At 40.1% G+C, this 26,779-nt stretch overlaps 1 protein-coding gene across 1 annotated transcript in view; it reads right to left on the bottom strand.

Annotated features, from left to right (window-relative positions):
• The window catches only part of lasp1 (LIM and SH3 protein 1), a 49,535-nt gene that overhangs the window by 3,828 nt on the left and 18,928 nt on the right, over window positions 1–26,779 (bottom strand). The window contains exons 3-5 of the mRNA XM_079564801.1: window positions 18,191–18,275; window positions 6,591–6,695; window positions 698–749 (exon numbers count right to left, since the gene is read on the bottom strand). Of these exons, the coding sequence (XP_079420927.1) occupies window positions 698–749; window positions 6,591–6,695; window positions 18,191–18,275 (242 nt within the window). The remainder of the gene's footprint in view (window positions 1–697; window positions 750–6,590; window positions 6,696–18,190; window positions 18,276–26,779) is intronic.

Raw genomic sequence — 26,779 nt, 5'->3', positions numbered from 1 at the left:
AGACCCAAAACACACAAAGCCAAAGTAGTAAATAAATGGGCATCAGCGAATCAACACCGAAGGGTTAAGACCAGAACAAAAGGGTCTGAAGTCAAGGAAACAAAGAGTAAACACTAAAGTAGCTTCCACACTCAATAGGCCGTTAACAATAGGCTTTGGGATTATAATTTCACTAACAACAGTGTTCCAAAGGTGTAATGTTAGACCAATGGAAATTTCAACATTTTATCCTCAAGATGGTTCTGTACAATAGTGTATTTAAATCAGTTGTTTTGTTGGGTCATGGTTTACATACACACAGTTTAGACATACTATCCCTAGTACAATTTAGGTCGGTTCAGTCCTGGTTTGGTCCTGATTTGATCTGGATCCAAGTCTGGAGGTACTTTGAAGGCTGAACATTTTATGGAGGTGGTACTGGAAGGATTATGTTACTTGAAAAGTGAAGTTTGAGAACCACTCACTGGGCTTTGTCTGCTCACAGGGTCAGTCATAAGAGATATTATCGGAGCGAATCACACGGCAAATTATTAGTTGCTTTGAAAAATGTAATTGCTTTTAAGTTGGGAAACCCCTGACATAAAAGAGGAATTGTGGAATGCATGCCAACAAGCTTTTCAATGCAATTCCTTAAACAGTTTTATGGCATTGATATAACAACAGAAACACTTGGAAAATAATAAATTAAGCTTCATACCCTGGCCTGGTGTTCCTGTATATTTAACCTTCTCAGTCTCATGATACTTGACCTGCAAAAAAGACAAAAAAACAAAAAAAAGATTCCATGAATATTAACACCAGAACAGTGTCAGTACCCGTGTTGTCCAGCAGAGGTCTCCTTTCTGCTTCGCCTGTGAGAGAAAAGGTGGGGCGTATTCACAACAGCAGCAGTGGAGGCTTTGACGATGACAGGAAGTGACATTTCGAGAGGCAGGAAGTAGAAGTCGCCATAGCAACCCCTGGTGACACATCACTGCAAACAGGTGAAGCGGAAAAGGGGGGGAGACTAGCCAGACTTTAGCGCGATTTTGGTGTTTCCTGGTTATTATTAATGGCAATAGGAAGAGGCTGTAACCACTAGATGATGCAAAGTGAACTTTTAAAGCTTGTGCATTTATTTGAGAACTATGTGGAGGAGGGTAGAGTAGTCAAGAACTGTAAATGTAAACGAATGTAAATGAAAGTGAATGTAAACCTAATAAGCAGGTCGATAAATAAATAGGCTCATTTCAATAATAGTTTTTTACTGTTCAAACTTATTTAAAAAGCTACTGACCTAATGAAGTAAAGAATATACTTTTTATCCAAGGATTAATACTGGCTCTTAAGTTGAGGTTAAAAATAGCGCATGATGAAACAGGAAACAACTGTGTGAGGCGTGAAAGGCGGCATTCAGGGCTACAACATGTCACTGTGACTCCTCTATGATAGCGCTCAATAACTGGGCGAACTGAACAGTGACTAACAGTGCCAGAGTTTGTTCTGTCAGGCTCACGGTCAAAGAGCCCACTGTTGGTAAAGAGCGAGTAAAGAGGGTGATTCAGTCTGTAGATGGGCCAGTTCTAAGTGTTTCTGCTCAGGACAGTGTGTGCGAAGTGAGTGGGAAGACAATGTGGCTTTTTTTTCCCGAAGTGCAATATGCTGAGCTGCGAGAGTGGATGTAGTTGTTTGCCTGACTGATTCATTTTCTTACAGCCCTACAAAACAATTACGTGTGGAGCAGGTGGGGTGATGCTGCCGTGTGTAAACGTAACCATCTAAACTCGCCACACCCGTCTCGAATGTCAGGCTTTCAAAAGGGATGAGGTGTTGGAAGATGAATATTGTATCAACTATGTCACACTAAACACCTGTTAGACAGAGAGGAGGACTACTGCAATATTGAACAGACGTAAATGTACAAAGTAAAGGGTGCCGAGTGTTGAGTCGAGTAGAAAGTCGCAGCTATGGATGCTGCTTGTACTGCCAGAAGAAAAACAGTTTCCAATTGTGGGGGAAACAACATATACAGTTTTTCCCACTGATAGTTAGTGCATAAAAGCATTGATTTTGAGTCAAACTGGCGTTGAAACTAAATTTGTTGTAAAATTATGATTTGCTCGACAATTTTTTCTGGATAAGTTTGCCAAAATACAGAGAGTATCATCTAAATCACATTCCACTTGCAGTTTGCAGCTGACATTATACACACTTTTTGGCTCAAAAGTGGCCTGTTTTTGTTAAATAACTACAAGATGGCGACAGTGCAGATACTCAGAAACAAATGGGAGGAAGATTTGCGCGTGCAGATTTCAGATGAGACCAGGAGAAGGATTATTAACAGAATTTTTTCATCATCTAGCTGTCTCAGGCTTGTTGTTATACAATTTAAAGTTGTACATCACCTTCACTGGTCCAAAACCACATTGAGTAAGTAAGTTGTGATCGGTGTAAACAAGATCCAGCCTCTTTGGTGCACATGTTTTGGACATGCTCAAAATTGCAGAGCTTTTGGGAACACATATTTGAAATTGTGGTTTTACCCTGAAACCCTGTCCATTTGTTGCATTATTTGGAGTGACTATGGATGCCCATCTGCCAAAGGCACAAGTCAGCTTGATAGCCTTTGGTGCAAGAATTTTATTGAATTGGAAGGATTTGCATCCACCTGTATATGGGCACTGGGTTAGGGATACAGTGATTTAAAGCAAGGGTCCACACGGCAGTAAGAGCGCCCAATTTTTGATTAGTTTCTTACACCATTAAGAGTGACGTTTCCGGCCTCATGCCCTTCAGACAGGGGATCCATCTTCATGAGGTGGAGCCATGCTAATGGTCAGAAACACCTGGCCTAGGGCTGCAACTAACGATTATTTTGGTAATCGATTAATCTACCGATTATTTTTACAATTAATCGATTAATCATTTGGCTGTGAAAGGTGCATGAACTTTTTAAAAAAAAAAAATTTCATCACATAGAGCTACAGTGACGCTGCTTGAGGACATGTTGATGGAGTAAACTTAAAGTAAACGTTTGTAGGGGGCTCTTTGTGCTAATTCTGCTTTCTGATTGGACGATACAAAGACAGATATTTATGAATTTTACAATGTACAAAACACTGCAGACCCTAACTTTAAAAACAAAGTAGGTTTTCATCCAAAATACATAATTTTCATGTCTTTTTTGCTCTATTTTAGTCTGTGTTTACTAGAATACGATTAATCGATTACTGAAATAGTTGACAACTATTTTAGTAATCGATTAGTTGTCGATTAATCGATTAGTTGTTTCAGCCCTAACCTGGCCAGAGGATTAACTTATTGTTTTTAGTGGTTGAGTACCCAAAGGAAACCTACGCAGACACGGGGAGAACATACAAACTCCACACAGACAGTCCCTGTCCTGGTGGGAATTGAACCTTGTAGCTGTGGGCAGGGTTTATCCAGGTAGCAGGTCAAATGAAATGCTTTTGATGCAATTTTAACCCCCAAATAACATGTTTTTGATCAAACAAATACAAAAAATCTGAGCATATTTCATTTCTTAGGATCTGCAGACATTCAAAGAAACCTAAAAATGACGGGATATTTTGATATTCAAAATCAGATTGGACAAAACAGGCCACTTTTGAGCCAAAAAGTGTGTGTAATTTCAGCCCAAACTGCAAGTGGAATGTGGTTTAGACCATAGTTTCTGTATTTTGACAAACCTATGCAGTAAAAATAGTCGAGCAAATCATTATTTTACAACAAATTTCGTTTCAACGCCAGTTCAATGCTGTTTTTATGACTTTACGGTCTTAATTTGGGCACAATTTCATTAATAGCTTTTAATGTCCTGCAGAAATGTGTTTTATCACTCAGACATAACAAGTTTAAATCAAAATGACACTGGAAATGTGTAAATTTAGTGTATTTGATGAAAAAGCATATACTCTATTAGCAAGTCCCCAAGCGGCATCCATTTAGCTTTATATGTGCATAATTTTGTAGACTTTTCACACCTGCAAGTAGTTCCTATGGCTACCGTTTTGACTACGTATAGTTAGACACTATAATGTACAGTGTTTGGAAATGATGTGTATTTATTTTTTAATTGACAGAATAAACAAAATTCGATATATTGTGTTTCATGCGGTTTTAAATGTGGCTCAACCCAAAAATTGGTGAAAACGTGTGTATTTTTCTCACCCCCAGAATTCCCTCCCTTGATCTCAGACGCGAAAATCTCTCATCAAAAGGGAGCCATAATTAGCCAGTGCCCTCCACGCTTATTATGCGATTAGAGGCCGTAGCTGCAGCTCTGGTTTGGCGCAAGCGTGAAAATGTCTTAAAGTCTCGGCCGAGTGCACACGAAACCGGCGAATGCGAGGGGGAAACATGGGGATATAACAAGATCTAACTCGGATTCATTACGACTATAAAGTGAATCAACAATGATGGACCTCGGTATTCCCTAAAATCTCATTGCACAGTCAGTGGCTTGTAATTAGTTTCCCCATGCAAGAAAACAGCCGACTTAAGCAGACTGCGGCGGACACTGTGCATGTGCATTTTTTTCCCGTGACGCTGTTCGGTATTTACAGAGAAGACGGCGATCGATAACTGCAGCTGAGGGACACCGGCGGGGACGGAGAACGAGCCATGTGGAAAAGCAATGTTAAAGGGAATTTCGGTAGGTTATGAATTGTGCGATGGAGCGAGCAGGAGGTGGATGGCATTTAGCGGTTTAGCAAAGGAGAATGATTGATTAAAATGATTGAAAACGAGGTAAGGTGTTTAAGTAAGCCAGTGTGACGATAATTACTATATCGACTTCAGTAAATAACAGACAAACGATATATTTTGGGCTTGATATTTAGCATCGATACATTTATTAGCATTAGTCGAGAGTTGACAGTGTCTAGTATCGTTAGAGTCAATAATATCGTGGATCTAACCACCAAACCGAGGGGTGTCACTGTGGGCTCGATGTGACGGTGTTTGTTTGTCTAAATAAAGGAATTAGTGGCTCTGATGCTGCTTCGCTTTTGGAGGAAAGAGGTACACTACAAAAAGTAAATATCAAGCATTGGCTTAAATGACTTGAATTTAGGAAATGTTTCTCGTTTTGAGCAGTTTTCACTCATTTAGACACTTTTCCTGATCGGACCAAGTTTACTTTGCTTGTTTGAGGACATTTCAGACCAGTTCTAGGGGAAATCTCGCTTGAAATAAGAAAGTAAAATTGCCAATGAGATAAGACCAATTTTCTTACCCATTGGCAAAGAAAATGACCTGAAATAAGGACGAAATGTATCGAAACGAGTCAGAAACATCTCAGAACAAGTGAAATAATCTAGGACAAATGCCCAAGAACTTCTTAACTAGTCAAAACAATTAAAATTTTGATTATTATGCTCAAATTTAGATATTTATACTGATCTAGTTAAACACTTTTTGCAGTGTAGTGAAGGAAGTGGCCATGAGGGGCTTCTCTAAAGCTGGGGTTCCCAAACTTTTCAGGCCTCCAAAAGGTGCAAAACATTGAAAATCTAGTTTAACACAGTGAGTGCTGCGCTGTTTTGGGGATCTAGCTGTTGAGTGCCAACAATCCAGACCATTTTTCATGATATTTGTACAGCGTATTCCATGTTACAGCTATGGACATACGGTATGCTATGGCTCATTTAAAAGACGAGAATCTAAGCTCTCTAGGTGAAAACAGTTTAATTGTATGTGCCTCGGTTCCTGAGAAAGCTAAACACAGGCTAGTTTTGATCAAAATCACTGATTTTTTTTCTAGATTCGGAGATAATGTGTTTTATGTGTTAAATTATGTTTTATGCTCTCCTTTCTGATTAACTCCTCCTCCTCACTCCCTCCTCCTCTCTCTCTCCCTCCTGTTTCAATCCTTCCAAATAAAAAAATTAAAAAAACTTGACAAAAAATGATGAAATGATGAAAAATGATGAAAAAGCGTCAAAAACGTGACAAAAAATTATGAAAAAGTGACAAAAATGTGTGATAAAAATGATACAAAAACGCTACAAAAATGTGGGGGGAAAACGTGTCGAAAAATGATGAAAATGCAACAAAAATGTGATGAAAAAGTATGAAAAAGTGACAAAAATGTCGGAAATGTAAAAAATAACGTCTCCAAATCACCATTCACTTTTGGGAACCACTGCTCTAAAGAACACAATATGTGAACTGGTTTGTAGAGACATCTGAAAACGTAAGCAGCCAGGTGGTTTCCTGATTTAGCAGCAAACCTATTCATCAACTGCTAAACAAAAGGCTGGCACTGATGGCAAATACTGTAGAGGTTTTGCAAAGTCCTGGAAGTGTTGGTCAGCTGGAACGGACTCCAAAGTGGCAAGAAAATTAAGGCTACATTGATGAAAGATACGATTAAGCCTAAATCCCCTTTCAGATCTGGTTAATAGCATTAGTTACTTAAATCCATTTATATGAACACTTTAGTGGAAGCTGCAGCAGCGTACTGAAACGGGCCGGTAAATTCCCCCTGGCAACATGTAACCAAAACAAGCCAAGTTTAATGAGGCGCTTGGTTTCGTGCATCAATAACAAACTCCCTGCATTGATACTAACAGTGTAATGCCACTTACATTGCTGATTTGGCTCTGCGTTTTCTTTAGTCTTTCCATCTCTGGTGTGTCTGAGACTACGCTGACTTTCCCTTTGTTCCTCTCGAAGTCCTGTTTGTAGAGAACCTGCAAAATAAAAACAATAGTGTAAGGACAAAGACAAATTCACAAAAACAACTTTTATTACAGAGCATTTGAACATGCCTTGTAGAAAGACAGACATCGGAAATACCGAAAAGTCAGACAAAGGCCAAGATTTATGGCAGTTTGAAGGGTTGCAATTATTAAGGTGTTATAAAAGTCCTCTCCAAAACATAAACCATGTCGATTAGCGCTCTCTTTGAAGAGCAAACCTGTATTGGTTTAGTAGTTAACCTGTTAACCCCCGCCTTAACTGAGCACATGTCTCTAGTTGGGCTTTATGGATCTTTTTGGCCGAAAACGTATTACAAAAGTAACGATTTGTAAAAATATTGCTTTTTCAGTAACTAAGGAATTACTTACTGTTACTCAAAAGTACCGGATTAGTCATTACAATTCAAGCATCTTGAGTTAAAAGTGTATTTAAATGTATGAACTCCCCCCAAATAACGGACACTGGTGTATAAGATCTGCAGTTGTGTGTAGCGAACGTCGTCAAAACAAAACTGAGAGAATGGGGGGAAAGAGAAGGAAATCACTGACTGCAGTTATTGCTCTGTGGAATTATTACAGTTATCGGTTTATATTTTGCCTAAAGTAACTCGTAGTAGTAGTAGTAGTGTAATTCAGCTACATTTTTGAAATAGTAATGTGTAATACAAATACTTTTTTAAAGCTGTACTACTGTAGCTAACTACTAATACAGAAGATATTACAGTTTTAAATTAACTTGCCCAACACTGCTCTTTTGGCACTTTTTAGTTGCAGTTTGGTTGCTCTTTAGTCGCATTTTTTAAAGCTTTTTGGTCACTGTATTGTTGCGTGTTTGTGTCTTTTATTTGTCACTTTCGTATTACATCTTTGTCGCTCTTTTGTTGCGTTTTCGTCCTCATTTTTGTCACTGTTTTGACGCTTTGTTCAAGAAGCTTTTAGATTTGGGTAAAGCCAAACTGGAGAAAACGTGCTGGGTTAAGAGGTTTAAAATGGCAGTTGTCTATCAAATGTAGCTTCTGATTTCTGTAAATGAAATTGCAACGCTTGTCGAAGAAACAACATTTATACTAAATTCCTCCCCCTAAAAAAAACAAACAGCCTTAAACACTACGATACATTTTATTGTTGCCCAAAATCTGAAATGAAAAGTCAAAAAGGTCTTGTAATCTTTTTTGTTGCACCGACACAAAGGGATTAGTCATGAGTCCGACAACATGGGATTAGATGGGACCAATGCAGTTTTCAGATTTACTGATTTATTTTTCTTCGTGACACAAACAAAGCACAAAATGAGATCAAATATTGACATTGTCATTTTGAGAAAACAGTTTTGTAGATATTAGCGCAGTACATTTAATCACAAACCAACAGCAACTTCTAATGCTTCATTAATTGTCAAACTGCAAAGATGGAAATGGTTTTGGCAGTGAATTTCCCTCTGCAAAGAACAAAAAAGCCATTCAGTCTTGCGTTTTAAACTCTCTTCTAGCATATTCTGAAATGCGATTCTTGTATTAGCTCAGCAGTTCGTATTTCAGTCTTTTCTGAAAGGACAATGCTCCTGACGTCTTTAAAATCACTCTTTGATAGCTAAAAACTGCACAAATCAAGCTACAGCCGAACAATTTTCTCCCCCTTTTCCCCCACAATCAAAACTTGATAATGTTATTTTTGAAGGGGCAGTTTTTAGAGAAACCTGTGTCAATACGTCCTCTGCTTTTAGGCAAAACTTTGCACCCAAAAAATCTCCACAAAGAGGAGCATGACCAAACGAAGAAGGAATTTCCACTTAAGGCGTATCGTCGCTAGCAAACAAAGCTACATATTTAACCTGCTGCTCTATTGAGGTGACGCTCTCAGACTTCCTGTTTGGTGGGGCAATAGGGCGACTGGCAGCTCCATATATGGTCACGCGAGAGGTAACATGACAAGTGCAGTGTGTACGTGTCTCGCTTGGTCCGTCCTGCAGCGGGACAGGGGGAGGAAATGTCCACCCAAGCAGCCCAAGATGAGTATCGCGGTTTTCAATGCGCCGCCTCAACGCTGATATGCAGTAATTTAACCTCCGGCCTTATTTTGCAACTGCAGCTTTTGTGACATAACTGAGCTGTGGGTTATTGAGAGCTTTATATAAAACCTTGGGAGGTGAAAAAGGGCTCATATATTATACATACTAACCAAAGGTAATGTCAAAGGTGGAAATGTTCGTTCTTCTAAAAAAACAGCCTTGATCCAATAAGCTGAAAAGAACAACTTTATAATCAAGAGTGTAAAGAGTAGAGGTGCAATCTGTTGAAAAAAGGCCTTGTGGGATCTTCCTGTGAGGAGTTTAGTTCTGCCTGTGTCAGTGTAAAGTTTCCTCCAACTGCTTCTATATTCCCCGAAAAAACATGTACAATAAGCACCTCACCGTCTACTCTCCTTTTGAATCTAGACAGTTTTAATCTCGGTGTCAACAAATACATTTAGTGCTAGTCCAACCAAATCATTTACAAAAATGAAGTAAACAAAGCAGCCCTAGCCTCTTAACCGAGAGCTTTTGCTCCAGTTTGGCCCAAATCTAAAAGCTTCTCGACTGGAGCTCACAGCCTATAGGCCCTGTGTAAACTTTCCTGTTGCGTTGTCGCCGCGTTTATGTCACAGTTTTGCCTTAACAAAAACGTGATGAAAAAGTAACAAAAAGTTATGTTTTAGTCACGCATTCATTGCTTTTTTTGATGACTTTTTCATGTTTTGTTATGCTTTCATTGCTTTGTTGTCACGTTTTCAGTGGTTTTCACGCTTTTTTGTCACGTTTTTGTTGTGGGTTTTGTTTGTGCCTCATTTGGAAGCAAAGACCTTGTAGTTTCTGAAAATAATATGTAAGATCTGTGTGAGACATATGACTGTTTTATTCTTATACATCTTAAAGGAACAGGCCATCGTTTTTACATACTAAGATATGTTCTTACCTGAGCTTAGACGAGTTGATGCGTACCGGTCTGGTCTTTGTGCGTGCCCTCAGTCACGCAAAACGACCAAAAATGTTGTTAGCATTTGGCCTCTCCCAGTATATTCCTATAGCTCCAAATTGGGGTGAAGTTTGAAGCTACCACAGCTACCAGACCAGACAGGTACGTATCAACTCGTCTAAGCTCAGATAAGAACATAATCTCAGTATGGAAAACCGGTGGCCTGTTCCTTAAAGGTAAATATACTACTTATCATAATCACTTACAGTATCACAGATCGGCCCCTAAGTATCGTGATACGTATCAGATCATGACAAAAGTGTATCGTCCCAGCACTAATGTCTAGATTTCTTCCAACCTCAAGATAAAAACAACATACTGCTCCACTAGTTCTTTTAATAACAGCAAACATTTAACTTTCTGAATGAGTCTTCTGCACTGTCGACAGAGCCTCGGATCTGTTATAATCCTCTGTAAAACTGCCCTTGGACACACTTCAGTGACTAACACCAAACTGCTGAAGCCTCCACAGTGACAGTCCGCCCCGTTACTCCCTCCATCCACAACTCCTACAGTATCCTAAAGATGAGTCAGCAGACGCTACACACAGGCCTCCTTCTGTATATCAGCTTTGCTCCATCGGTATCAGTGTTGTCATGAGTAAAAGGTCAAACCCCTCAAGTTTGAATTTCAATACAATTATAATAGAGCAGTCCCAACCTTTTATGTCTCGTAGTCCCTTTGGACCCTTCAGTGGTTGTCCCTGTACCCCCGACCTCAAGGGTGTTGCAGTTTGTTCAGAAAGCTGTCACTTTAAAGTCTTAACCCCCCACCTGAACCGAGCACATTTTCTCCAGTTTGGCTTTACCCAAATCTAAAAGCTTCTTGAACAAAGTGTTAAGAGAGTGACAAAAACGAGGATGAAAATGCAACAAAAAACGATGAAGAAGCGAAGAAAACGTGACAAAAAGGCAGCAAAAAAGCGATTAAAAGTGATAAAAATGTGACGAAAAAAAGCAATGAAAAGGTGGCAAAAATTCTATTAAAAAAAAAATGTCAAAAAGTGACAACACAGCGAGGAAAAAGATCCATTTAGATCAGTTTTGCTTTCAAATGGGGCATTACACAGGCCTATAGTCTGTAAGCGCGAGTCAAGAAGCTTTTAAATTTGGATAAAGCTGAACTTTTTCTTCTTAAAAGCATTATTTTTTTTTTAGGTGAAAAGACAATGTGTTCAAAATCAACCTAAAATTCTTCCTAAACTATACATTGTACTGCAAAGCAAAGCAGTTTTTCAATCTTAAATTCCAAGTACCCTCTGCAAAGTCCCCGAGAAACACTGCTATAGAGTGAGCTCTTGTGTCTTATCCCTCATCTCCACAGTATTATCTTAAATGCATAGGAGTCTGGACCTCCTTATCGCTTCAGAGATCCCACGGGAGCCCAGCCCACCAATAATAACAATAATTCACTGCATTCAACAGTATACTGATTCAAAGTGGTCGAATATAACAAAGGCAAGTGACTTTATTTTCAAACTAGTGGTCAGGATTGTTGAGTCATTGCATGAAAAAGGTGCATCGCTAAATCGAGATAAAGTGTTTTGGTAAATCCACTTCAAATGACATGCTATAGGTCTGTCAAAGTTGTAATATTGTGACAGGCCAAGCCACATAGACACAAACAGCAGCTGATCAACCCTCCTCCACCTCGCCACGCGCTGCCTTGTGGTGACGTGCCTGGTTTATGAGTCAGCCGCAGTGGTTATGTGCAGTTCGTGCACTAAAAGCTGTTCATTTGTCCATATAAGCAAGAGTGGCGTGACATACTACAGAAACTAAATATCAAGCATGGGTACTTTGCTTGTTTGATGACATTTCACATGGTAATCTTGCTTAACCCTGGAACACTATGCCGGGTGGTTTTCACCCGAGCAAATACATTTATTTCATTTTCATGCTGCGTTTATCTGAGTGTCCTGGGTCTCTGGGTTTCAGCTTTGTCTTTGACATCTTTAATGGCCTGGGTGTTTTCCTAATCCAAAACACACTTTTTCCTACAGGCACATGTTCGGGTGATTTTCACAAGGCAATAGTGATAGAAGGAAGGGTTAATGTATTTAATCAGGCAATCTTGCCCCTTTCAAGGTTAACATTCAGGGCTGCCACATTTATTTTACCTACGTCAAATACAGCTTTGCTCCTGTCGCAGTGTTCGATGTCTCTGGCCTCACAGTAAGTGAGGAACACATAGTTATTTTAGTCAGCTGGTCATTTATACACATTCAAAATATGGCATACTTTGTTTCTCTTTCCTGCGGCTGTTTGTGCCCAGGACACTGAGCCTTCACCAGAGAAGTCTCACATATCCCAGGAATGGGTGGACCAAAAACCAAGTTCATCTACATTATTTTTGTTTTTAGGAATTTTTTTTTCCCAAATTCCTAATTTTCCAGTAATTTTGGAGCATTTTTATATGGTCTCATAGTAATTTTCTTTCATTTTATTAGACATGACACAGTTTAATATAAGAGAACACGGCTCAAATGTGTCATGTTTTGATAGATTTTGATGACAAGCACTTTTTATCTGGTGCATTATCTCGGGTAAAAATCACCCGGCGTTACTGATGGTGTTATGAATTTGAGCGATAGTGTTCTAGGGTTAAAATAAGAAAGGATAACTGGGGCAAAGGGACAAGTGCTATTTCCTCACCACATTGGCAGATAAATCAACCAGAAATTACGACAAAATGCATTGAATCGAGTCAGAAACATATCAGAACAAGTGACATAATCTGGGTCAAACGCCCAACCAAATCTTAACCAGTCAAAACAACTCAAATTTAAATGATTATGCTCAATTTGAGACCTTTAAACTAATCTAAAGACTTCACCTTCTTCAACTTATTGATCTAAAAAATCCCACTCTATCATCACTTCATTTAGAGTCGTCCTCCAAATTCCCTTTATGTAACAGCCTGTTCTCCTCCAATCACATCTTCTCTCTCTCCTCCCACTTAATCCATTCATATTTCACTGCATCAACAGCGGCACCGACAAAACCCGAGCTCCCACTCATTAGAATTAGCCTCTCATATTTGCATTCCTGTAGCATCTTCCTCCTGTGTCCTCAGGGGGATTGTGGACTTTTATCTCGTTGCTTTTCCGCGCCGCTGCCTTCCTGTCTCTCCTCAAGCCTCCCTCTCCATTTTCGTCAACACTCCTTTTCCCTCCCTGGCTGTGTGTGTTTTTTTTTTTTTCCCCTCTTCGGTTTTGTGCTCTGAAAACGTCTCGTAATGAGGTGTGACAGACTTGGCGCTGGCTGCCATGGCAATAGGGTCACTCTAGTTCCCCATAAACAACCTCAACTTCTGTACGCGGGCGGAGCAGTTCAAGTACAGTCAAGGCCGTAAAGTGACAATTAATTTACCGGCATTAACACTGTGGGGCCTGGAAGTGTCTGCCTGTGTTACTTTGGGCTCTCTAGGTCAGTGATTCTCAACTGGTGGGTCGGGACTCAAAAGGGTCACAGGACTATGACTAAAGACATCTTTTTGTTAGCTAGTCTTGACATCGACTGTTCAACAAATCTCTAATAAAACACTGCATTTGGAAAGTATATAACAAATAGAATGTTTTTTTTCTTAATACTAGAGGTTGAACGATACATCAGGCCAATATTACAGATATTTTGAGACTTCTGCATCGGAAAGAGCTTAAAATGAATCCTCCAATAACCTCCTAGGCCTCAGGGGAACCGAGAAACATTAAGACGAAAATGTGTTAGTTACAAATTTGTTAATATCTTTCACTAAACCTCAGTCAATATGTACATGCTGCATAGAACGTGAAGAATTTAATCGCCGAGTTGGTTTTATTCTCTGTAATTGTATGCTTGATTGCCAGACAACATGCTGTGGCTAGCAACAGTATGCTAATGCTAATGGCAAGTAATCAAAGCTGGGACAGAAACTATGATTGAATCACCTGGAGTGATAAAATAAAATCTGCCAGTGCTGGAGTAGTAAGTATTTATGTTGTTACAGGATTACACACCAGATATTTGGAAAAATTGGTCAAATCAAAAATATTGTGTGCATCAGCATCAGCCAATAAAAATTCTAAATAATCGGCCTGAGAAAAACACACATTGGTCGACCTTTACGTAATACTTCCACTTGGCTTGTCGAGATACTTTGAAGATGGTCCCGTGCCATGGATCTAGGTGACCCATGTTTTCCTTTAAGGTTCTTGTTCCCAGTTTGTCTTGTTTTGTAACCTTGACAGTCAAGGTGGGTGAATTTTACGTTTCAGTTGTTTACACACTTGAATTAACACGTTTTACAACTTTCAGACGTGAAATCAGGGCTACCCGACCGTCACAGCAACATTCAGAGTCAATATTCTCAAAAAAAAAAAGTTACAGGCTGATATTACTATGGCGTTGAAACGTCTAACACCTTGTCCAAAGTGTCTCTACAATTAGGCCCATAGATAGATTGCATTTTCAATTAATATTGTAAAACATAGATACAACATAGCAATGCATCATAGAAGGGGGCGTGGCCTAGCCGAGGGGGAAGAATTGAAGCCTCTCATGTGAATCACAATTTTTCACTCTTTTAGGCCGTTTTCTGGCAGAATATAAGCATAGTTATCACACACCATGAAAGCCAAGCCAAAATCGGGTCCATATGGATGTTTTTTCACAGCAGATTGTTCAGTACAAGTGAAAAACAAGACTTGTTGCTAACGTTAGCATATGTAGCATGAAGCTCACGTAACTTCCTTGTTAGTATTGTCCGTTTTTTACGTATTTATGGGTTATTGAACCACTTCGCTCCTCTCTCCATATCTCTGTATCTTTATTTAGTAGAAAAACACATATTCATAATTTGTTAAGTAATAGTGCAGAAACGGAATAAAGGTTTTTTTTTCTTCTTTGTTTACCCCCGCTGGCTGCTTCAAACATGAGTCGGGACCATATATATACTACTTAAAAGTTTAAACATAAAGGCATAGGCACAACCTTTTGGATTATACTGTTGCCTGTGATACAAAACATGCTCCTAATGACCAGCTAGACACAAGTAAGTAGCGGATGATCAAACAATTGATTTGGATTTTGACTATTTAAATCTCATATTTGACTGCTTTGTCAACAAATGTCAAAGTTAAGTCTAAGGAGAGGGTTAGGGTTATCTGCTATATCTGCAAAAAAATAAATGCTTGTATTTTGTTCTATTTATTGGGTAAAATGGTACGCAGTGTTGCTTTAAGATATTTGTTTTGCCCCATATATTAAATAACTGGCATTGAGCCTTACACTTACCACTGATAAAGTGAGGCATAAATCATCCCTTTAAGATTTTTTTATTTTATTTTCTACTTTAAGTACAGTTCTTACGTGCTGCCAAAATGTACATTGACATAATAAAATAAATATGGCCTCGCTCACTGTTGGGCTGTTCCCATTGTTTTGAGTCCTGATATATAAACCATGGAGAAAAACACCATCTGTGCCACAATCCCTCAGTAAACCCCAGCACAAGTGACAACCACCCCCACCCCAGCGGCCCACAAAGAGAGACATCTCCCCATACAGTAAACTAGCACATATCTGACAGCACCAGGCTAAAACATTAACTAGAGGGTGGTTGCTTTCTTATTTGTTTTATTACACCCTTGTAAACAGCCTCGCCTCATCAATCTGCTCTTTATTATAAACGGCTATAACTATATTACACTAGAATGGGATTGGCAACAGGGGTCGAACTTGAAATCAAAAGGTGTCCGCGTCCCCCCCCCCAAAAAAAACCTACAGTGTGTGAAAACCTCTCCCTTTCTTTCCCTCCACGGGCCTTATCTTATTAAAGCCGCTCTCATGACCCAGTTGTACGGATATTTTTATCTTTCGCCTCAAAATATCTTAACCTTCGCTATTTATGCAGTAGCTGTAGTATCGTTTTAGGTAATAATTACAACTGGATGGACAGTGTACTTTGCATTTTTCCCCCGAGGGCAGACAGGTGGCTCAGACAGGCTTGTCCTGCTTATTATGTGACAATTACAAAGGCAAACAACCAGTTATACACTCAAGCTTCCTATTAGAGGCTGAACCACGGCCAAAAAAATCATTCAAAATCAAGCACTGATACACTGAAAAACATCCTATACCAAACCATTAAAGCAGGTCTAAATAGGACAAAACACTGTCCAAATCAAGCACAAAGCCAGGAAAGTCCAAATACTCCAGGCCTAACATACAACAAGGGCAGAACCAGGGCTAAAGAACCTGGAAAACTCTTTCTTAGAAGGTCTCAGGTCCAAGTCCCGGGTGGAGCCTTTCAGCGTGGCGTTTGCATATTGTTCTTTTCATTGTTTTTGCTGATGATGCGCTTCTTAAGTCACAAGTTGGTTTATCTCGATCCCAGCAGAACTGCCATGAGGAACTGAAAAACTGACTGAAGTTAAACTTCCTAAACCAAAATGAAAGCAAAACCGAGGCTATTGTGTTTAATCAAGCTGATCAAAACACTGACCTTGGTGACGTCATGATTGATAGTTCTTTTAAATGAGATAAAATAGCAAAGTGGTGAAAGCAAGCAAGGAGGAGAAACTAATTTACATGGTCTACAATACGTCTGGTTCATTGCCACTCTTTGTATTTGTTGCTCACAAAGAGTACAGAATGCAGCTGAACACATCACTCCTCTGCTGCAGTCTCTGGCTCACTGTGACTTCTAGAACTCAATTTCTCAATTCTTTTACTCTTTAAATCATTGAATGGCTTGGCTCCAGTGTAATTGTCAGAAATATTGTGTTTGCACGCTCCTCTATAGTCTTGCCGTCATGTGACCGGTTGAGCTTAACCTCCCCTAACCGGAGGTGACAGGGTGTTTACGGGACACTGGACCTAAACTTTGGAATGAGTTTCATCTGAGCATTCACACACATGTTTGCTTTGGCTTTTAAAGAAGAGCTAAGTAACTTCTTTACCTTAATAAATCCCTCTGGGGGTAATACAAGTGTTGATGCTATGATTGAGGGTTTTTCATCTCCCCAGAAAACCACAATTGCAACTTTCCTGCCTCAATAGTGTGCAATGCACACTAATGGAATCATGAAGAAGCAGCTAACAGGCTAACAGGCAAAGCTAACTGTGGGCTAGCGCCACTTAAACAGTACTTACAGCCAAGTTTGAGTAAAAACAATATCTTCATTGTGTAATTGAATGTACAATATCCCTCTCTCCCTTTTTCTTTTCTGTCAGCGTAGTATTTACTCTCACGGACAATTAATGAGAAAAAACGCAACATGCTACAACACCTGCAGTGGCACTTATGGCCTTTAGGGGCATGAGTTACTTAGTTCTGCTTGAGCTGAGCAGAACATTGGACCGCTGTTTTGTTTTTTAGTTTATTAGTGTTATCATTATTATTTATTTATTATAATTTTGTCTAGTTTCAGTGCATGTTCACTTTGTCTAACTCCTGTGCATTGTTGACTGCATTTTCAATGTGCTCTATAAATAAAACTTGACCTTGACTTTCTGTTTCCCTCATCAGCTCAAAACATAATTTAGGATTTAGCACAATAGGCCTCATCTGCTTTATCCCCTGCACAAATATGCAAATAAAGAATAAAATTACCATAACTGCTAAAATCTAAAAAGCTTACAGTCTATGGGCCAGTGTAATGCCTGCCTCATTTGAAAGTAAAGACCTACAAAACTCATCTACATTTTTCCTCGTGTTGTTGACACCTTTTTCCCATTGCTTTCTTTGGTTGAGTTTTCACCCCATTTTTGCCACATTTTCATCACTTTTTTGTAACGTTTCTGTAGCTCTTTTGTTGCATTTTCATCCTTCTCTTGTCTCATTTTGTTGCTATTTTGACTCCCTTTTTCAAGCAGCTTTTAGATTGGAGTAAGGCTTCGAGGTTAAACGCCCTTTACTTGATTTTTTTTATAACAAACAATGAAAGAGGAAGCCACAAAATTACAATGCTAGTTGTGTCCAAGCTCATTCCTAACTTCCCTAACATATGTGGAGCATCCAAATTCTTCACAGGGACAAGTTTATTGGCACATTTCACAACTTGCAAGGTCACTTTCCCAGAAATGCTTCCAAATGCTTTTTAATTAGATGCACAGTGCTTTCCCCACAAATGTCTGAGGTTACAATATACCAAAGGAGGACAGAAGAAATGTTGTTCCACTACTAGGAAAAAAAACAAAACAGGATAGTGCTTTTAACTTCCAAGGATGCCAGTTTCCAAAAGCCAAAACATGTACAGAGAAGGTTCATTCTGCAACTAGGAAGTCCTGACCACGATTTTGTCTCACAGTCTGGCCCAATTCTCCACACAGGTCGCCCTGAGCATTGGTTGAAGGTTGCAACAGCACCAAGACTTAAAAATGTTATCTAAAAAGACACTTGTTGACTTGGATAAGGCTCAAGGTCACTTCATTTGCACTTGTAAGTATGTTCTGTTCCGTGAGTGGGGTGAGTGAGGTTTTTTTGTGTGATTACCTGGCTCTGTTTCTCCGACTGCGCTTTGAGGCGAAGGTTCTCTGGAGTGTCAGCCACCGCAGTGAACTTCGTGGTGGGGTAGTGTCTGTGCGGCATAAGACAACAAAACAAAACAAAAACATGCTGGTTAATAATTCTGATGCAAAACTCCGGGCTCCTCAACTAAAGCTTTTCAAAAAAAACACAAGCCACAAGTGCAAGTCTGCGGCCCCAAACACGAGGTGCATTTTGTTATTCAAGGTGGTCCCGGGGTTCGAGTTAGGAGCCCCTGTGGACAAAAGGGATGTCAGTAACACACTCAATGCGTTGTCAGTGCAAGCCAAGGTACTCTGAAAACAGGGAGGGAGGGAGGGATTGCAGGCAGAGGCTGTGAATGAGGGTAACATACAGTACGGGGGGGAATGTGGAGGTGAGGATGTGCAGGCGTACAAAAACATGGACCGTAGGGCGGCACAATATTGGAAAAAAAAAACATCTGATGTGTGGAGGGGTTCAATCGAGGCTTGATTGAGACATTAGCAAAGACAAAACCAGGGCTAAATGAGGACTAAATCAAGTTTAAATCAAGCACCAGGACCAAATGCAGACCAAACAAGAGCTAAACAACCTCAAATAACATCCAAACTGTCTGCTTGTGGGATTTTCTCTACTGTAAAACGATGTTTACTTTCCTTGCCTTAGGACGACAGTTCCAATTTAGCGATTACGCTAACCTTGGCACAATTACATTGAGGCTTATTGCTGACATGTTCATTCATGTGCCCACTCCTAATTCAAATAAATACATTTCAAAAACACCCAGAGCTGACTCAACCACTACATCAAGTCTGAACCAAGTGTAAACCAATCACCACGTTTCAAAACTAAATGAGGACTAAAACAGGGAGGAATTTAGGACCAAGTCAGGAAGAAAAAAGACTAATTGATCTTCCAAGTACCACCAAGTCGAGATGAAGGGTAAATCAGGGCTAAACCAGGTCAAAAAAGGGTGAAAAAGTGACAAAATCAAGGCCGTGGGAACCCAGGGTGCTGAGGGTACTGCATCACCCCCTAGTGGAAGGTTTGCGCACTGCAGGCAATAGTAATAAATAGGCAATCAGCACAGAAAATAGCATTTTTGGGGGCAATCTTGTCTTTCAGCACCCACTAACCAAAACATCTTAGCCTAAAATGGACTAAATCATGCCTAAACTGTGCGTTCACTCCTTCTAAACCAGACAAACACCTAATATCTATTAAAATAAAAGCTAAAACTGCTGATGATCCAGAGTACACACGAAAGAAGCCCGAGTGCCACAGTTTGACAGCTACTGGACCCGACTGCATCAAAAAGCAAGGTCCCGTTACTGCCTCAGCATTGGTGATATATTGTGCAGCCCTATACATGCACACAGACAGACAGGGAGTCCTATGGGGGGGAGAAAGAGAGAGACAGGAAGTCCACACAACAGCACACAGGTCACACAGACAGCGGGTGAATGATGTCATGGGCAGCGGCTTGGTTCTCAGTGAATTCTGGGAAATCTCTCGGCAGCCCCCTCGGACCACCTCCTGAAACAAATCACACAACATAACATATCGGTGGCCAGGATTAATACGGCACATTGAGGGGTTTTGGCTGAGCTTTGTTGCCAAGAAATACTGTATCAAACACGTTATCGACAGAGGAATTAAGTTGTACAAAAACAGGAGGAAAAAAGATTTATGCAATAACTCATACAGAAGAACAAGCAAACAAATAGCTCAAATGGAAATGTTGTGTGTGACATCAGTGTCTAATTTTGATTCATAGCATATTAGTCAGCCTCCTTGCTAAATTACCCCAGTCATATTTTAAGGTTTTCAGGAAGAAAACCAAAAACGTGACATATTTAGACAGATGGTGTTTTTGACCAATTCATAACACGGTTTTTATTTTTGTTGAAGACAAAGCCAGAGAAGATTTATTGACTTATGTTCATGCAGTACATGTTACATTTTCAGCCATTCAGTGAGAAACATCGATGCTTGAATTGTGAGACCCATCCAGTATGATTCCCCCATTCAACGGTCAATAAAATATCTATACCATTTTGAGATTACCCCTAAAATGAACTGCTAAAAGAGGCTGAAATACCATGTTTTTATGAGTGAATAGAGGAATCAACTCCACACTAAGACCCACACACTTATTTAAATATCACTCAGCATTGCTTTATTGATCAACTAAACCAAAGCAAGCGTTAGTCAATGCTTTAATTGACTCGGGCTTGTATTCACTGCCACAATCCGCAGTAGGTCTCGTAGTGAGGGGGAAGACCTCTTTTCGCTGCTCATATGGACAGCGCGCCTCGGGACAGGGGTGACCTCAAAAAACGTAGCCTCTGAGCACAACACAGACAGAGAATTAGCAATTACAATGAGGTGATTAGGAATTGAATACATTTAGCGTCATATCGGCTGCTAGATTAGCACAGGGGTCAATTCCATGTAGAGTTTACAAATGAGGAATGACATGTGCACATATAGTGAAACAACATTTTAGGGGGGCCAGTTTGAACACCGACATAATTAGGTATGTGGGGAGTGAAAATGTGAGTGAATGGGATTTACCTGGCTCAGACTGCCACGTCCAAAGCCAATAATAGCCCTCGTCTGCACTGACTAAACAGTCAACAACGCCCGATGCAGGTGCCAGCACGCTCTGTCCTTCCATTCAGTCTGACCCTGGCGCTGCTAAATAGCTGCCGAAATTGCGCTTGTGCCTCAACAGGAAATATCCGATTCCAATAAGCTCTTTTTTTGACTCGAGGAACCAATTTGATAGCTTTCGAACACCTTTTGTAGAGTAATACTTCAAGGCCATGCCTAAAAACTAAGGTGCAACAAATATGAATGTCTTATGATACATTTTCCGTGGTGGTACTGCTTTGTTTTGAAGGACAAGTTTCCGTTTCAAGGGGCGATGTTTTTCTTTGGTGAGAGCTTGTTCAGCGTCTTGTTTTGTTGGAGAAAATAAAACGAGCACGCCTCACGCCTCGTCAATCTCCACATTGGATAATTTTAACAATCTAAAATCGGCCACGTTTTCAATATTTGTATCTGCGCTTAAACAGGTATTTGATCCCTGTGTGGACTTGTGGGTTGACTTGTGAGGGATTGTGTCCCCGGGCCACTCTAGTAGGAGAATTTTTCAAAAATTAGCTCCAAGGACAGTAATTAACTTTAGCTGGAATCTCAGAAATGTGGCGCTCTTGTAATCGAGACTCCCAAAGCTATTAAGGCCATTAACTTAGAGACAAATCCGGCAGCATTATAGCTCTTTAAGTGTATTTATAGTATATATGTTCCTCGATTTATGCTGGGAAATAACAACATCTTCCCTCTCTCTGTTGGGTGTGTCACTCTGTGGTTTTCCTTTTCGGGAGCATCTCTGATCTCCGAAATGCCTCCATTTCTCAGGCCGGGGGGCGTTGTCATCACCCCCACAAAACCAGCAGCTCGTAAAAGCATTTCTCAAGTCGTGCCTTTATGAAGCTGTCCTTGAAGTTACACAGGGGGTAAAGTATTGGTGGCGTTATGCCGGTGTGTCAAATGCATTTATAGCTTGTGTTCTGGCAACGAGTGAGTCACGGAAACACTAATCTCGATCTGACAAAGCTGTGTAACAGGGCGATGACTCAAAGGTGACACACGCACAGACTATTTTCTAGAAATGAAAATAATTATCAAGGGAGGAAGATGAATCTATATCAAATTGAAATCGGAATTAGCATACCACATAGACTGTAATGACTGAGGTAATAACAAAATCCTGTCTCAATAGCGAGTTTAACTGTAGTTTTGATTCATAACCGTTCAGAAAAATCACAATTAGCAACAACTCAGAGCCGTGCATTACACAGTTTTAAAGGGATATTTCAGGATTTTTGACATAGGGCCTCATTTCCTAGTTATCCAGAGTGTTGTTGATTTCTGGAGATATTTTTTTCTTAAATTCATGCAGTTCTTATATTTGAAGAGCTTAGGCTAGCGCATGTCTATGATATCAGCTAGCCTGCATTAAAAACAGTCTGACCCGCTCCACAGTGCATCTGAGGCAAATCACTTATAACGCCAGACTAACCATATAAATGTCAGTGTTAACAAAATCATTATAACTATTTTGCATCTAAAATAACTTATATTTGAGCAGCATCAGCTTTGTGGTTGTATAAGCTACGCAGCGGCGGAGTAATCTGGGAGAAAATAGTCCCTCAAAATGGGGTAATTCATGGTATACAAGGTCAGTTATATTCCAAAAATGATTCCATTAACACAGATATTTATATTGTTAGTCTGGCGTTAGTTGGTCAGACTGTTTTTAATGCAGGCTAGCTGATAGCATAGAAATGCGCTAGCCTAAGCTCTTCAAATATAAGAACTGCATGAATTGAAGAAAAAAAAATCTCCAGAAATCAACAACACTCTGGATAACTAGGAAATGAGACCCTATGTCAAAAATCTTGAAATATCCCTTTAATGCACGATGTGGAGGCATGGTGTTCCTCCACAAAGTCCCTTTATTGGACTGCCTAACGGAAGTACAGCAATGGATGCACAATAACTTTGAGCTTAAACAAAGCTGAAACTGAAATGATTGTCTTTGGACAGTCAGACCTCCTGATGATGCGTGTGCCACGCAATTGGACCCTTGATTTAGTTTCAAAAGTCATTTTCTAGAAATCTTGGCGTTATTGTTGACCATGATTTTAAACTCGACAAACAAATAAATGCTGTTATTAAATCAAGTTTTTATCATTTGAAGGTTTTAAGCAAAGCGAAACCCTACAGTCCACGAGTGCACTTTGAAAAGGCCATTCACGCCTTTGTAACTTCGCGACTCGATTATTGTAACGCCCCGTATGCCGGTATGGACCAGTCCCAAATCAGCCGATTACAGGGAGTTCCAAGCGCGGCAGCCCGCCTTTTAACAGGGAAGAAGTGCAGGGACCATATCACACCAATCCTTGAATCCTTGCACTGGCTCACTGTGTATTTTAGAATCCATTTTAAAGTACTACTGATTGTTTTTAAAAGCTTGAATGGCTTGGCCCCTTCTCATGATCTAGTTGAACTTTTTCAGCTTCATGTCTCGACCAGAGCCCTACGGTCTGCTGACCAGCTCCTCCTGGTTGTTCCCAGGACCTGCCACAAAACTAGAGGAGATAGAGCCCTCTCTGTGATTGGGCCTAAGTTGTGGAATGGCCTACCTTTGCACATTAGACTTGCACAAACACTCGAGCTCTTTAAATCTTTACTAAAGACACACCTCGTCTCACTGGCTTTCGGTGCCAATTAATGATGTGTCTTGGCATCGTTGTTAACTGCTGTAAGTGTAAGCTCTTGTTTTAGGATTGTTATTTGCTCGTCACTGTACAGCACCTTGGTAAGCTTTGGCTGTTTTTAAATGTGCTTTATAAATAAAGGCTATTATTATTATGATTATGATTATCATTAAGATTATGACTTTTATTATGACTATGATTATGATTATGATTATTATTATGATTATTATTATTCACCCAGACCATGGTAGCCCTGACGAGGCATGTTCCAAAAAAGGGCATCAGGGCGGGATCTTCACTGTAGACTCAGGAGGAATATTTGGACCAGGCATTAAAGTTGTTTTTAACGTGTCTAAAGTCCAATGCTTTCCAATGGGAGACTAGCGGCCATATGGAGGTACTACAGCAATGGCGGCCCCTAGAGTCGTTGTCAAAAAGCAGAACAGCCAGCGGCCATTGGAGAAGGCTCGTTCAATAAATACCAGATAAACTATATATTTTGGGCTCGATATTTATCGTTGCTACATTCATTAGCATTTCCCATGTTTTTTTGTTGTTTGATTTCCAACTGAAGCAAACTGAGTTACATTATATTGCATGTTTATTGCAGCTTGTGTGGTATTTTAGGATATAACGATACACTTTTAGAACAAAGGTTTACTGTCATTTTCATGCCTGAGAGTTGAGAGTATCCAGTATCGTTATAGTCAATAATATCGTTTATCGCGATACTTTCCTGCCTCAATATATCGAACTTTAAATTTGTTGTCATGACAGACCTACTCTCCCATCATCAAAAGACAAGATCTTGGTGAAAATGTCAAGCAACACTGGATCTTTTGACATTGCAGAAGTTTAATGAAACGATGCCACAGTGAATGCTGAATGACCTCTTTTTTGTGGCGATTTTTCTTCTTGGTCAGGCAGTGTATTTCAATTAGTTGTGTGTGGTTCCGGCCGGTTTCCTCTGTTAAGCAAAATAAAAACAGCAAAAAGATATACTTTAAGGAGCAACTATGGGAGTGGGGCTATGGTGGAGTACACCCAGGACATTTAGTCGCCAAGGAACACAACACAACACAAGGAAATTCAATTTAGTTTCCTTTTAAATGTTTGCCAAGAGTGTTCAACATGTCCATAACTCATCATTTGGCACACAAAGAGAAAATTATCTACAAATGTGTTGGCCAAGACAGCTGTAATCAAATTTCCCTAGTTATATTTCTGTAGGAAGCCCAGTGCTAGATCCTTCTGCAACTGTAAAGTCACTCATCAACAAATGGACGTATTTTATAGATAAACCGCTAATGACAAATTATGTAGAATCCGTTTAAAATAATCTGTGCTTCCCTTAAGCAGTGAAGAGGTTTAAACAGGACACAAACATATCAGTTACTGGGAACATTAGTTACCGAAGAGCCTTATTTATCCCCCTCAATAACAATAACATTTACAAACTTCCTTTCCTAAAACTGGAGGCTCTTAAGGAGGAGTTTACTCGATCCGAGCTGCTCTCAAACAAACAGAATCAGCCATAATAAACAGCTCTGAAGAACGATCTCCTGCTGCCGAATGAGAGTCAGGCAAATAACAAAGCCTTTTTTAAGAGACGCTGCGATCGTTCAACCTGCCATCGATATAAACTGTAAACTAAAAGCCTTGTTTAGTGAGGAAACAATGGAATTTTCTGGCATGCTCTGAAATCAGCTTGTGTTCAGCTTCACCAAAGCCCAAACAAGCCTTTAATTTTAACTACTTTGGTTAGATTTTATAGATAGATTTATTATTGTCATTAGCACCATAATTTACCACAGTTATGTGCTCTTTTCTGTTTTATCAATAACATGCAGCCTACTCAAACGTCACAGCTGAATCAAAATCCAAATTTTAATGAATTAGCTAAAATGACAAATATGGCTGGGACGACACACTTTTGTAGCGATCCAGTACGAATCACAATACTAAGGGCCCGATAAGATACGTATTGTGATACAATAAGTAATTTTGATTTGTAATATCCATCCATTCATCCATCCATCCATTTTCTTCCGCTTTATCCGGGGCCGGATCGCGGGGGCAGCAGTCTCAGCAGAGATGCCCAAACTTCCCAATCCACGCACACCTCCTCCAGCTGTTCTGGGGGGACCCCGAGGCGACACCAAGCCAGCTCGGAGACATAGTCCCACCAGCGTGTCCTGGGCCCACCACGAGGCCTTGTCCCTCTAGGACATGCCTGGATCACCTCCCGCGGAAGGCGACCAGGAGGCATCCGGAACAGATGCCCTAGCCACCTCAACAGGCTCCTTTCAACGTGAAGGAGCAGCGACTATCTCTCTCTCTCTATTTGTAATATGTTTAACTTAAAAGGGACTATACAGAGTTTAAAAATGTTAACACTAAGTATTTTCCTCCCCTACATGTTCCAGCAATGTCCTAATGTGTAGAATGAGCCCAGACCGGTTTACCACAATCGACTCTAAAATCCTGCACTGTCACTCAAAAAGTTGTTACTTTGGGTCCAAATTGCCGTCATGCACAAGCTTAAAATAGAAGGTGCAGTTACACATATGACCTGAGGTGGCGGTAGTGAGTATAAAATGGCCAATCAGCCCCAAATGTGGATTTAATAAAAAAAAGTCCAAAATATTTGTACATGTTTTTTTTCTATAGCCGAGTTGAGCATCAAAAGTATTAGTAGTTTCCGATACGATACATGGATCACACCAAAGTATTAGTATTGCGATATATTGCAAAACGATATTTTGTCCCAGCCCTAATGACAAAGGCAGCAATTAAGTTACACAACAAAATCTCATCTTGTCTGCAAAACTTGGACCTCTGTAATGTCGATCTCCACAAACAAGCTCTAAAATGCATGTGATTTCTGCATTAGTTAAGTAGTTAGTTCATATTATCCCAGTCTTTTCTCAAATACAGAATCAATGGACATGTTTTAAAATGTGTACTGTGGGAACTGAATCCTAATGTTGAAACACAAATTGCAAATCTCTGCAAGTTACAACCCAAACGTAGGCCTCCTCTCGCGCTCCTCCGGTGTTTATCCACTTCCCATAGGCCTAAATGTGCTCTGGGAACAAGCCTAGTCCCTCCCACCCATTTTTTTCCTCCCTTTTTTGCATGGGGGCCATCAACAAAGGAAATTCCTCAAGTTCCTGTACGGTGACACCACAAGCCTCACACGAGGAAAAACTAGGACTAACTGTACGTTGCATAGTTCATTGGGAATTTAAGGGATCCCCCCAAAAAAAAAAAAATCAGTGGG

Source organism: Gobius niger (assembly GCF_951799975.1).
Source record: "Gobius niger genome assembly, chromosome: 10".
NCBI lineage: Eukaryota > Metazoa > Chordata > Actinopteri > Gobiiformes > Gobiidae > Gobius > Gobius niger.
The sequence above is the reverse complement of the archived record's forward strand: the minus strand, read 5'-3'. Positions and strand labels throughout refer to the sequence as shown.